The sequence below is a fragment of the Aquila chrysaetos genome, chromosome 9 (genome assembly GCF_900496995.4).
Source record: "Aquila chrysaetos chrysaetos chromosome 9, bAquChr1.4, whole genome shotgun sequence".
Classification (NCBI taxonomy): Eukaryota; Metazoa; Chordata; class Aves; order Accipitriformes; family Accipitridae; genus Aquila; species Aquila chrysaetos.
Window position 1 is genome coordinate 41,319,163 of NC_044012.1, and position 12,872 is coordinate 41,332,034.

The 12,872-nt window shown below is 45.2% G+C and overlaps 1 protein-coding gene and 1 long non-coding RNA gene across 7 annotated transcripts; one reads left to right on the top strand and one right to left on the bottom strand.

The window, feature by feature from the left end:
• Window positions 1-1,945: 1,945 nt before the first annotated feature.
• PRKAB1 (protein kinase AMP-activated non-catalytic subunit beta 1) lies at window positions 1,946-11,347 on the bottom strand. Of its 5 annotated transcripts, XR_003924852.1 has the most exons (9): window positions 11,260-11,327; window positions 9,768-9,942; window positions 8,706-8,872; window positions 6,835-6,928; window positions 5,696-5,810; window positions 4,275-4,408; window positions 3,694-3,762; window positions 2,623-3,611; window positions 1,946-2,551 (listed from the first exon to the last, which is right to left on the bottom strand). XR_003924852.1 is itself a non-coding variant. In XM_030024252.1 (8 exons), the coding sequence occupies exons 2-8, from the start codon at window positions 9,930-9,932 to the stop codon at window positions 3,534-3,536; spliced, it is 822 nt and encodes a 273-aa protein (XP_029880112.1). In that variant the 5' UTR covers window positions 9,933-9,942; window positions 11,260-11,347; the 3' UTR covers window positions 1,946-3,533. The 5 variants fall into 5 exon arrangements, 4 of the variants coding, with proteins under 4 accessions (XP_029880112.1, XP_029880110.1, XP_029880107.1 ...); XM_030024252.1 differs by having other exon boundaries at window positions 1,946-3,611; window positions 11,260-11,347; XM_030024250.2 differs by having other exon boundaries at window positions 1,946-3,611; window positions 11,266-11,313.
• A 92-nt stretch (window positions 11,348-11,439) lies between these two features.
• On the top strand, window positions 11,440-12,642 carry LOC115345480. Of its 2 annotated transcripts, none has more exons than XR_003924853.1 (2): window positions 11,440-11,537; window positions 11,931-12,642. It is a non-coding gene; the product is annotated as an uncharacterized LOC115345480 (long non-coding RNA). The 2 variants fall into 2 exon arrangements; XR_003924854.1 differs by having other exon boundaries at window positions 11,460-11,530.
• The last annotated feature ends 230 nt before the right edge of the window (window positions 12,643-12,872 follow it).

Below are 12,872 nucleotides of genomic sequence, written 5' to 3' on the forward strand. Positions count from 1 at the left end.
TTGCCTGCCACAAAGCCTGGGCCACTTCGCCCTGGTTTCCAAGGCAAACAAGCAAAGCTTTTTTGGGGCTGCAAAAGCTAATGGTGCAGCACCGGCTGCAGACCAGGTACCAAGTGCTCTACCATCTGAGATACGGCTATAGCCTGCAAATTTTAAAAAAAAAAAAAAAAAAAAAAAAAAGCTTTCTATAAAATAATTGGTTCTGGCCTGTGGTTCCACCATACCAGCACTGATGAAAAGCCTGGAGTGAGTCATGCATACCTGTAATTGGAAAAAAATCCACAGAGCTTAGCAAGGACTAATGAGACAGAGTCCATAAACACTGTTAAGTAAGTCTTGCATACTTTCACCTTCCTTCCTGTTCTCCATTTCGCAACATTTCAGCTTTAGTGTTTGACCTGTGAAAAACTTGTTTTGCAACTGAAGGGAAAAAAAACAAACCACAAACCAAACTTATTAAGCTACCTCTAAGGTCCTCTTTTCTTCTAGCAAAAAAAAAAAAAAAAAAAATTATAGGTCATTCAAGTGAGAAATTTGTGGTATCAATCATTTCCCTGCTGGCAGTAAAAGCATTTAAGAGGACTCACTGCATGACTTCTGTCTGCCAATACGCTCTCACATCTACTTTTCTTTGAACGCAGCTGAAAAAAATTCCTTCCAACACTTGCCTCTCCGCTGCTGATGCTTAGTCTACTAAACAGACTCCGTTCTGCACAAACGCCTTCACCGAGTTTGCTTCCATAGCATGTCACCTGCATTTGGCATCCTGCAGCGCCCAGCTCAGCCCCATCATGAGATCCCAGAGCACTTGCTGCTGGTGCCTTGGCCCACGGTGCCCGGCCAAGCGCTCCCAGCCCACCGCGCGCACCCCTTGGCTGCGCCGTATCCACCAAGCAAAGGCATGAGCACAGCCTTGCCCACCGCTCCTCAAGCTGCAGGCTGCCAGCCCTCCTTCAGTTCACCAGGCAACGGACCGCGACCACTTCGATTACGCCGACAGCAGAGCGTGTCACTGGAGACCCCAACACGCCGCTTCCCTGCGACAGCTCCGCTGTGCGACAAGACATCGGGCACTAGCGCGCCTTTGCTGCCGCCATTACCGAAGGAGAGGCCATTATTTAATGACAGCATCATCAGGCAGGGAACTGACAAAGAATGGCTGTGGTCACCCATTGATCTGCCAGCAGATACTTCCGCATTTGAACAGCCAGGTGTTTTGACTGAGCGAGTTTACACTTCAACAAAAGGCAATCCTGTTAAATTAGTTAACCGTAACTGTTCCAACCTGCTCTTCCTTCTCTGCTATTGATGCACCTTTGTTTACCACCCTGACACAACCAGCTCAAGCTAAAAGAAACCTCTACCTCCCCAGGCCCCAGCAAAGCCCACAGGCCTCCCCGCAGCATGTGCTGCTCTGCAGCTACTAGCCCTGATCCCACAGCCTCTTCCCTGACCTCCTCACAAGTCAGTCGGCATTTTCTGGTGCCAATAAATATTACAGAGGGTGCACAGCCTACTCCAGCGCCATACACCTGCCTGTGACACCACAAACCATATCCAACCCGCAATCGCACGCTGTCAAGAAGAAAGGCTTGGGAAAAACGTCTGCTTGAAGAGTGGCTGGCTGGAACAGAGAGAAGCCAACGGGAGGCTTAAGACCAATACCAAGCTTTTCAGCCCTAAGGAACTGATTGCTGGAGCTTTTACGCAATTGTTCCTCCTGTAAGCTTTACATCACAAATACACACTAACACCTCCCTCATCTTCTTTACTGATTAACTGCAAGCGTACAAGGTGTTTCAAGCTGCATCTATGAATGAAAAGTTGCACAATCCACCGAGGCATAAAACTGCAATCAGGCACTCGTAGGTTATAAAAGAGTAACAACTAAAGGAAGCTGAGGTTACCAAAGATGGGAAGGATAATAACAAAGCAAGTCACCCACTTTTCTTGAAAATGTTTTATTTGTTTCTAAAGAGGCTGAAAACAAAAGCAATTCCATATTTCAGAATACCAAATACTATCCATAGCACAGAACGAAGAAAGAGTTTTCAGAGAAAACCATTGCACTAGACCCAGATCTACTCAGCTACTCAGGATATTGCAACAAGGCTAGCGAGCAGATCCGAGGATGGCAAACCACCCTTCCACTGTGGCTGGTTCCACTGAACGCTGGCTGCTGCAGCTTTTGTCCCCACTCAGACTCCTTACCGATTTGTGCAATGTGCTCTTCCCCACAGTCGGACAGGGGCTGGTTATCATTGGCACAGTCGCTGGCACTCGCAGGCACCAAAAACAAACAGAGGGAAGGACCCAGCAGGTCACCTCCTGAGCTGGTTCCTCCAGGGCAGGCCCGAGGCACACTGGCAGGCAGTTTTGCATTAATGTTGCATTTGTTTTGGGATAAAACAGGCTGCGAGTACCAAGTACAGGCAACCTGGTGTTACTATAATCACTTAGAAAATATAAACAGAATAAAAAGTTGCCAACATCCCCACAGCCTTGGCTGCAGAAGCACCAGGGATGTTATACCCGTGGTCAATGCTGCAACCTGGAGCAGAGGCCCAGCTCCAGCCCTGGGCACAGAAGGATGCAGTGCTGCTGTATCCAGCGTGCTGCAACTGCTTACACCAAGGGGCAAGTTTGGCCACTGGGAGACCGGTGACTTACAGTCACCTTCAGGCTGTTACTGAAGAACTAATCCCCAAACTGAATACACTGGTTTCCTTACGGCTACCTATCCCAGCTTAAGGAAGTCCTTATCAGTGACAGCAAGAGAAACTGGTTTCAAAAAGCAGATTACTGCAAGACACATTTATGATTTACAGAAAAATCCAGCCGTTAAAAACAATTGTCTTTTTACCAAAATTCCACAGGGGAAAACTTGTATTTCAGTTCTCATGAAGAGAAAAACTACAGAGCTATTCACAGCAGAAACAGTGCACTCCAGCCTACCGTAAAACAGAAATGAACTTGTCGGTGATTGTGTCGCCGATTTTGCCTAGAAAAGGCTGCTACAAAAAGATCATCAATATTCACACTTATTTCAGCCATACAAGTTTGGAACTTGCTACTGAAATAATTGAGTGTTTGATGAGTTATGAAAGCAGTAATGGGCTTGCTTTTGCTGAGTGTTGAGCTCAAGTAAGATTCCACAAGAATCCTGAACTTTCTAGACTTTGGGCTGGCTTGTTTATTACTTACAGTCTGCCTCACTGCTAAAGGTCTTTAATCTGTTGCTGCCCTCACACTTTTCAGCCTAATTAAATTGCTGGTTTTTTAACTAAGCAGACAACGGGCACTGACACCTTTGCCATCTGTCTAGTTGTCATGAAGCTGCCGTCTCCAAGAACTTCCAAGGTGGGACTGGGAAAATAAGGCAAATATAGGAGAACTTGGAAGTCTCAGAAACAATATGAAATCAGAGTTCATTTGCTACAGCACAGAGCAGGAATAAATTTGGTTAAGAGAAGAATTTTTTTCCCCCGAGACTGTGACCAATTGTTCTGGGCCAGTGCAAACTACTGTGATGCTCATATTGGCTTGTACAGCAAAGTAGTCACATATTTCTTCTTGTAACGATGCGTAGCACTAAGCACCATCACTCCATCCTACAGGAGATGGAAAACAAGTGAGCATATTACATGGTTATCTAAAAGCTGCAAGTGTGAAGAACATGCCCTGGTCTCTCACCTTGATAGAAAGTGCGTAGAGGTGGTTCAGCATGACATGGTTGGGTTCAGGGAGCAGAGCAGGATCGCACTGGAAAAAAGAGAAAGTGAGACAGTGTGAAAATAACGGAACTCACAGTTTACTCATCACAGCTGATGAGTGATAAACACCGTCTGTAACTAGCCATATCCTCAAATACATCACACCGCTTCTTACACCGAGTTCATCAACAAACGTAGACAAAGTTTCAGAACAATCCAAGATCCCTCCAGGGTGAAACCCTCTGCATCCTCACTGCAACCATAAAACAGACCTCAATTATTTCTTATGTGCTTCTGACATTTTAATAGTGTTGCAGTGGGAAGATTAGGGTTTCTGGGAGTAAAACAGCAATCTAGTTTTCTTTTCAATTTTGAAGAGAGTCAAGTAGAAAAATAAATTTACTTCAGATGGATCCACCTGGACGTATACAATAAGGAATTTATGAACATGGCAACTATTCTAAGGTTCTTCCTTGCCTGTCCCCGGTCTGTACCCAGGTTTTTCCCCACCTGTTCACAGCCTCAAGGCCATTATTCAGCAAAACAAACTAATGTACTCACAGAAATGCCTGTGTCCTTATTCAGGATGACCTGCAACAGGTGGGGGGGAAGAATAGGTGGCGATTTAAAGCGCTCCTCTGCCTTACAAACATAGGGCTCCTGGTGGTATGGTCCTGGAGGTGAACTTGACAACTCTGCCAGAGAGAAGTTAAACATTTATTCTTAAATAGTCTGTAAGAGTATCTGCTCTTTATATGTACCTTTTTACCGCTACTCTAAGTCGCTTTTCACATCCAAAAACATGTGGCCAAAAGAAATCAATGGCATGTAGTACAAGAACTGCAGCAGCTGATGCAGTGCCAGAGGATCAGTCACTGCCCAAGAAGTGATTTAAGATGTCCAAAGTCTGTCTGACTTGAGACTAGCTGTGAAGATGTGGGAGGCCAAGGGCCCTACTGCACTCCAGAACTTCACTGCCCAGCACTTCTCCAGCAAACACTTAAGAGTAAACATTGCTCTACAATGTTACCTCCAAGGGAAGCGCTAAAAACATGGTACACACATGTAAAAAGCATGTATTAATCCCGTACAGGGACAGGGTAATAGAAAGGGCTCTTCAGAGTGTAAAGCAATATAATGAAAAGTTGTTACATCTTGTGGCGGGGAAGCATTTACTAGAAACTCCTCCTGGCTTCTTGCAGCACCCAAGTCTCACAAATCACACCCTTTCTCCAAAAAGGCTTTCTCCAGGGGAAAGCAGCATAGAGCAAAAAACCAACCAAACGCACCTTCTGCCTCAGATTCAAAGGACAGGTCTTCTGAAGGAGGATTTAAGGTACTATTTCAACCATGGTCCCCATCCCTACAAAGGTCTATAAAGAACAGGTGGCAAGGCTGACCTCAGAGACGACTCAAGCTAAATCTTACCTCTCTTCTGTTACACTAGAATATGAAACTTAAGGCAAAAATACAATTTTTATACTATTCTAAGATTCAGATCATTTATACTAAGCCGAGAGGATACGACATGTTCCTGAGCCTGTATTAGCACTAAGATGCATCTAAATTCTACCTCTTAATGCGCAACTTCTGACCTCCTCAACCCATCTCCTTAGCAGAGAAAGACTGTATTAGGAGCAGCGTAGGCTGTCAACATTGGCTTGATGTTGTAAGGTAGAGACTGATCCAGCGAGTGCGCCCAAACCAGCCATTTCACATCGCACAGGCAAACAAACAGCTATTAAGCACCCATGACTTCCTCCTAATCAGATCTACAGTAACCTGTGTTGCTCTGTCAGAGGCTTCCTCCTTTATGCATTCCACGTTATTCCTTTGTGCACTTGTGACTCCTGCACACGTCCACAGGGCCTGACAAACATGTAGATTAATCTATACTGGAGCTTTAACTCCAGATGAAAAAGGAAGATGGAATTTTTAACAGCTCTAAAAAGTGTAATATAAAATTACCAGTAAGCTCATACCAGACATGTCTGAACATTTCTGGGAGTCCACCATCAAAGCATCAAATACTTCAAAGTCAGTTTTCTTCACCTGTATGATATTGTTGACGGTACCTAGCTGGCTGGTTACTACTGGCTGGGAAGAAACAAGATACAAAAGTCAGAATAAAAAAAGCTTGCAGGACTATTAGATTCTCAAAACTACACAATCAGCATTACCAAGAATGAGATATATTGCCTTTAAAATATGCTAGTACCACATATGAAAAGAGCTCACTATTGCTCAGTTAGTGTTAGTTTAAGAGCAAGTACAGGATTTAAGACCAAGGGGGATGCATGTCAGTTGAACCTGCTAGGTCCACAGCACTCGATAAATTCTTGAGCTATACATAAGGCTAGGATCAGGTTTGGGCTAAAGTTAACAGTGATGACACAAGGAGCTAACCTTTACTTCTAGCTTCTACAGAGGCTTCAGAGCCAGGCTGAGATCTGCATGGCCTGACGTAGGACACGAGTACGCTTGGTATTGCTGGTTACTACCAAAGCTAAGACTGGAGACCAAAGCAGAGGTTTCAAAGAGCTAAATTTACTGCAAGGTGAATTCTGAGAGGTTCTGCAAGGTTTGCCAAGACAACAAGAAGACTGGAACCAGCAGCAGTGAATGATTAGTTCTGAGGCAGGTAGGGACTGCTAGGCAGGCTAAGGTTAAAGCTCATTTTATAGCAGAGGAGGACGAAAAGGCCTGGTAGATTTTGGCACAATTACTGGACTATGAAAAGATCCAGAGCAGCAATAAGAACATTCTGGCACAGATAGCAAGTACAGCACAGAGAGATTTGGGCTGTCAGCAATGCTATAGTGCTTTAAAAGACAGTTTGGCACTAGACAAGAAAAGCTCACCATATCTTATAAACCAATACCCAAGAGATCTTGTGACCCATTTGTTACAGAAATCTCCTGTCCTTTGAGACTGTCAGTCTGATGCTGCCACCTAGGCCAGCTGGGAGCAGAAATATCTTTATCACCAGCTTAAACAGTCAGTTTCTGTTGTTAACCAATACCTTCTTTCCGAAAAGGCCAGCTATTGGTAGAAAAACCAGCCAGTTTCTCATCTTCCGATGCCTCAATGAATAAATACAGTGAATCAAAGAAAACAATACCTCTGAAGGATCGTGCGTCCACTGCCCATCCACAAAGAACTTGTATTGGTGCTCTCCTTCTGGCAGGTCCAGAATTGCCACAAAGTTATTGTGGCTGGAATTTAAGACAAACAAATCAGCCCTGAAATATTCTGAAAAGTACATCGATCTATAAACTGTGACAAACACTGTAACACAGAATACAAGCCTCCTTAACGCGCAAAAACTTAAAAAGGCAGTGCCACATTTAAAAGAATCTCTGATGCAATCTAAAGGTAAAGAATCAAATTAAGGTTAATGTTAATGATAATTTCCTCTGTGACAGTAAGCCCCTACACATTCAAAATTAGTATCCACATTCCTGGCATCAAGTAATTGGCACTGAGCTTTTGTAAAGTCATCTGCACATCTTCACATTACTTGTTAGTACGCGAGACCTTATTTTATCTGCGATACTCCTGTTGATGGAACAAGATCAGCTTACTTGTATTATTTCCTTGCCTTTCAGTATTTGCCATCATAAATTGCATTTCACAAATGCCTGAGAAATAAGTGAACAATGACTAGAAGATGAAAACAGCAACTCAATACTTCTGAGTTACTTTGGGTCTGAATAGCTGCTGCTTTGTAATTTTGATACTCCTGTGTTGTGAACTTCCTGATTCTTCAGAAGTCTTTACCAGCATCTCAAAGAAGCTGAGAAACAGTTGATGCTATGTGAACAATTCAAACAGGCCACACAATGCCAGTAGCTCTCTTTACTACTTCTTCTCAGATAAGGAGCACAAGCATACCACCACAAAGCTGGATTTGAAATTTCAGTTTGGAATAACAAACTCTTCTGCCTGAGCATATTTGATTCAGTAACATGATTTTATCCAGCCTCTAAGGAGGTCCAAATATCTCCTTTCCCAGAATACCTAATCTGACAAGAGGCAAACCTGTCTTTTTTTTTTGTTGTTTGGTAAAGAGACATTTTTGTCCTTCTTCCAGAATCATTTCAGCATTTCCCGTCTCCCAGGCTTTCTACTTAAGAGTATGACGGTAATACTGATGTTCCACTGGCCTTCTTTCCAGCTCCTGTCTTGATAATTTATTTCACGTTGTTCATGCACAGAACAATCCTCCCATACCATTTTATCAGGCCACTATGCTCCTCCCTCAAGTCTCCTAAGAAATTAAGACACTTCTGCAACAATGACAATGCAGGTAGTCACTCACTGAGATAAGAAACACCAGAAATTAGCAGGAGACGAATCTTTCATGAATATGTCATCCTTGACAGACAACAGGTCTCACATCAACAGCTAAATTCAGACTCTCCGCCACCCATTAAGTTTTAAATTTTTGAGAAAACATGGGTTTAAATAAAATACTTACTCAGGTACTGAATTAAGCAGAGCTCCAGAGCTCTCTGGAAGGAAAAAGCACTTGGTACTTTAACACAGATTTGTTCTCTCGTTCATGTAGTTTACCAGCAGGTATCGCAGGTTCAGTTTCCTAAGCAGAATCTGGACCCTTTGAGCTGGGCAAAAGCCAATGATATGGCAAGAAAGTACATGTGCCATCAAAGACACTATGCTTAAAACCAACTTCACCTTACATACCCCAACTCCACCCCAGGTAGCAGACTGCACAACAAGGATTGTTTCAGGTCATTCACGCATGGTGCCTAGTGAACAAATCACTCCAAAATTGACACACAGCTCAACTTTCATCCTGTGCCATCCAAGAATCAAAAAGTCAGACTCTCATCAAGAGCTTGAGAAGAGAAGCAGGACAGCAGTAAATCCAAGCACAATACCAATGTATCAGCTGACCACCTTTCTCACTGCACTAAGCATTCCCAGCCCATGGGGAATATCACCGATACAGCAGCAGCAGTTTATTACCTCCTTGTCAGAGGAATTTTACTCCAGTTGTTGAAGGACCCAGATAAATAAACTTCTTTCCCTCCTCCAGTCCAGCGAAAGACTGTTGGTCGAGCTTGAGTGGGAGTTTTATCATTCACTTCCAGATCTTGTTGCCAAGCTAGGAATTCTTCTTTCTCCAATGGAGCCTACAAGCACAATGTCTTAATCAAAAGGATTCTTTCCTGGCAGACTTAGACAACCTGTATTTTACTGACGGCATTTTTGCGCTCAGGCACGATTCTCTAAGGTACAAGTCTACAAGTAGTTTTTGTCAGATGGAGATTAGAAACAGCATTTCTAGATACTGTTCGCAAATTCATTTGCACAAATTCGTTTGCACAAATTCTGCAAAGATGTTAAAGCCTTCCAAATTTGCAGAAAGAGTGGAAGGCAAAATAATCCCCTGCCCTCCAGCCTAAATTAGGTTAAAAAGAAATGACTTGAGCTCACAAGAGTTTTCAAAATACACAGATAAAAGAAGAGGGAGAAAAATAATTAAGAAGAAATACACTTAAGCACAAATACCATAGGCACAAAATTTGTAGTTGGCAGAAAGATTATGAGTTGTCTATAGGAAACAGCTCTGTCCAGCAGTCAAAATCTTAGCGTAATTATCTGTTAGATATTCTTAGGAAACACGATACACAGCAAAGCATTTCTAACAATCCATCTAATACTGAGCAAAAATCCAGTTAACCGATCTTTTAATATGGAAAATAACAGACAGGTAAAACGTCACTGGTGACTGCAAGAGCATTAAGGATCTGAGGGAAGCTGGGGCACTGTACCTAGAACTGGGGAAGAGCTTTGAGCCAGCTACATTTTAGTTTTTCTACAATTAATTCTTGCTGCAAACCATGACATTACACTCATTATATCTGCTTGAACACCAATGCAATATCTCTCCTTAGCGTAGGAAACAAGGGAGACAGTTTTGTGTGTAAAGTCAGTGACAGAACTACTGAAGGATGTTAAGAGCACCACAACTGGACAGCATTCCCAAGCTAGCAAAGTTAGAAGACAAGAACAAACCAGCAATACCTTCATTTCCTCTGAATGGAACAAGTCTGCATCTTCAGGACTGTCCATTAGAATTTTTGGTCTATCACCCTCTTTTGTACTGATGGCTCCTCCCGAGTTGTCACCTCGGGATGCCTTATGGCCATGACGCTCCAGTCCAGCTCGCTCGCTGCTTGTGTTCCCCATTTTTAATGGCCTAAAAGAGCAGGAAAAGACAGATTAGCACGAGTACTCTTGAAGCCAGAGTACCAGTAGGCAGGAAAGCAGGCTCATCAGTAGACCTGGGCTCTGTTTCTGAATTGAAGAGTCTAAGAAACTTGAGTAACCCCAAATGCTAGCATCTTAAAATTATAACATACTCAGAACAAAGACACTAAATGACAACTTTTAGCTACTCTTGATAATGTGCTACAGTTCAATATCCTAGCATCTCTGCAAGACTCAGCCACTCTAAAAGTTGACCAAGCTGGTATCTGTCACTGCAGCACACTGGTATTCTGTCTTCTCAAGCTAAGTGCTTGTTCTTCTCTCTTCTGAATACCCACACATACAATGTTCTACCACGTCAATAGAAACATCAGCAGAACTTGCTGTCAGAATGCTTCAAAAACAGCCTACTAGAAATGTGACTTCACTAGGAAATAAAAAGTTAGCTGAGGTGGCAGCCTGCTGAGGATCCTTATAGGGGCTGGCTGTGGCTCTGAAGCGCTAACAGCACAGTCCTGCTGGTGCTCCGCTGGAGACTTCCTCCAGTCTCTGCTTTTCTCTGGGAGAGGCAGGGGCCTGCTATGCAAGAAACACAACACTTCTTCCCGCTCCACAGCCCATGTGGCCACATCCACAGGCAGAAGGGATGAGACTGGATGCACATGCCATACCTTATCTGAAAGACTACTTACAGGCGAAGAGCAGCAACTTAGGGGCAGCCAAGGGGACCGTCTGGACCCATACAAACAGGCCCTTGGACCCATACAAACAGACCCTTGCAGAGCACCCAGCAGGATACAAGTACACATATGTGATATTGTTCTGTTCCCTGTAAGCTCAGATTCTTCACACTGCCCAACATTCAACTGTACAGATCTCAGCTCAGTCACAACCTGAAACCAGTCTCGGCATGCATGGCTTAAGTAAATGAACAACTAAACAGATAATTTAACGACAAAAATTCAGCATAAATGCAAACGTTAAACAGCTACGTGAAATTTCAACAGCTTTGCGCATTCATTCCGTATCTGCTTTAACTAGCGACTCGCTGATTCTGCGAGACGGACTTTTGAGAAGGCCCCAGTGAAATCCAACAGCCCCTCAGGGTCTCATCAGCAGACACACCTCCGTGTCGTACCTGCCGGGCCGCCTCAGGCCCCGAGGCGGGCAGCCGGGCAGTCACCGCCTCCGCCACCCACCTCTCCCCGGCCCGGCTCCCCCGCAAGCGCCCGGCAGGGCGTTACAAAGGCCGCCGGGGCTAGCACCCGCACGGCACCGCCGGCCATGCCCGGCCGAGGGAACCCACCTGCACCTTCCGAGCCCACCGCCGTCCCTCCACCGCCGCCCCGGCGCTTCCGCTTCCGTCCGGCCGTGTGCCCGCACTGCCGCCCCGGGGAAGAACCCGAGCCCGGCGCGCAGGTTCCGGCGCCGACCCCGGCCCCGGGCAGGCGGCCCGCGGGGCCTGCGGCAGCGCAGAGCCGTTACCGGCCGCTCCCGGGTCCGCCAGGCTCGATGCTGACTGTCCCGCCAGGGCTATCCCACACCCGCTGAATATGACTGCTAAACTGGTGCCGTAGGTACGAGGTCAGTGGGGAAGCGCGATGGAGCTGTTCTCTCCAAATCATCACCGCAAGGGAGGTTTTGGATCTGCAGGAGAGTTGCAGATGAGCGAGCGTGGGGACGCGGGAACTAGGCAATAAATGCATTTCCCCTCTTCATGAAACGGGAACAAGAGCCAGCTGAGTGGACGCTGACCACTGGGTGGTCAAAGCAGGCTGTGAAACCACCAGCACATGGCTCTTTCCTCTGAGGAAGCAGAGGTGGAAATTTAAGTCCTTAACTGATAAATGTTTCCCAAATTAAATTACACTCGTGTATTTCTCTAACATATTTCTCTAAGCATTTCCAATTACACTATCTCATTTTACCCTTTGCTCTTCATCAGCTGTTGCTGTCTTTCTTCCACTTTTCTAACAGGCATGAAGTTGTGAGGATTGCAGGTTCCTGGGTCGGCAGTTCTCTTTACAAGGCAATTGGTGTTTTTTCCTTAACCAATCAAAGCAACCTGCAAACAGACAAAAGGATTCCTACCAAATCGAAGCGTATCCTTGTGGCGTGCTGTCATGTTGTGGGAAGAATTCTGCCAGGATAGACAGATTCACCATGCCTAATCGCGAGTGCACGGCTGGCTCCCACAGTATGTTTTGAAGAACAGCTGCTCCTAGTTTGTCTTTCATGGGTAGAATACCTCGGCACAGGACAGCCTGCCAGAGGGGGTGTGAGGGGAATGTGTGTGGGCAGCTCTTCCCCAGCCCCTGCAGAACAGTTACCCTGCTATAAAATGCAGCTGCTGTTATTTTGATATTTCACACAGCTTAGCACTCCTAAATTCTTTGTCTCCAAACCCGATTGTTTTCTTCTCCCCAGTTCTTTTTTGGCCAGCACCAATGCACATGCCTCTGCGTGTGCTGGTTATGTCTGCAGAACTGTCTGCGGCGTAGGCTGGAGGCACATGCTACCATGTCGTGTCCACCACTTGCCTAGTAGGACCATTGTGATGATCTGCACAACAGCCAGCCAGAGGTACCTTCACTTTGGGGCCCATCCTCACTTCTTTGCAATGGTTTTTGTTACTTCTGAGAACCACAGATAGGCAATAAACTGCAGGATAAGGACTGCTAATAGCTCACGAGGCTGTGGGAACTAGTCTGTGGGAGGTCCAAGCATTATTCAAAGTTCTGGTATTAAAATGTGATGGTTCCTCCCCACGCGGTGATGAACCATCCATCCATGGTGTGCTACATGCTAAAACCTTCGGGAGTTACTGGCCTGCGGACAGGACAGAGGCAACGGACACAGGCATCTCAGCCTCTTGGTGGTTGGGCTTCCCTGTTGCTGCTTTCTCCCTCTTTTCCCCTG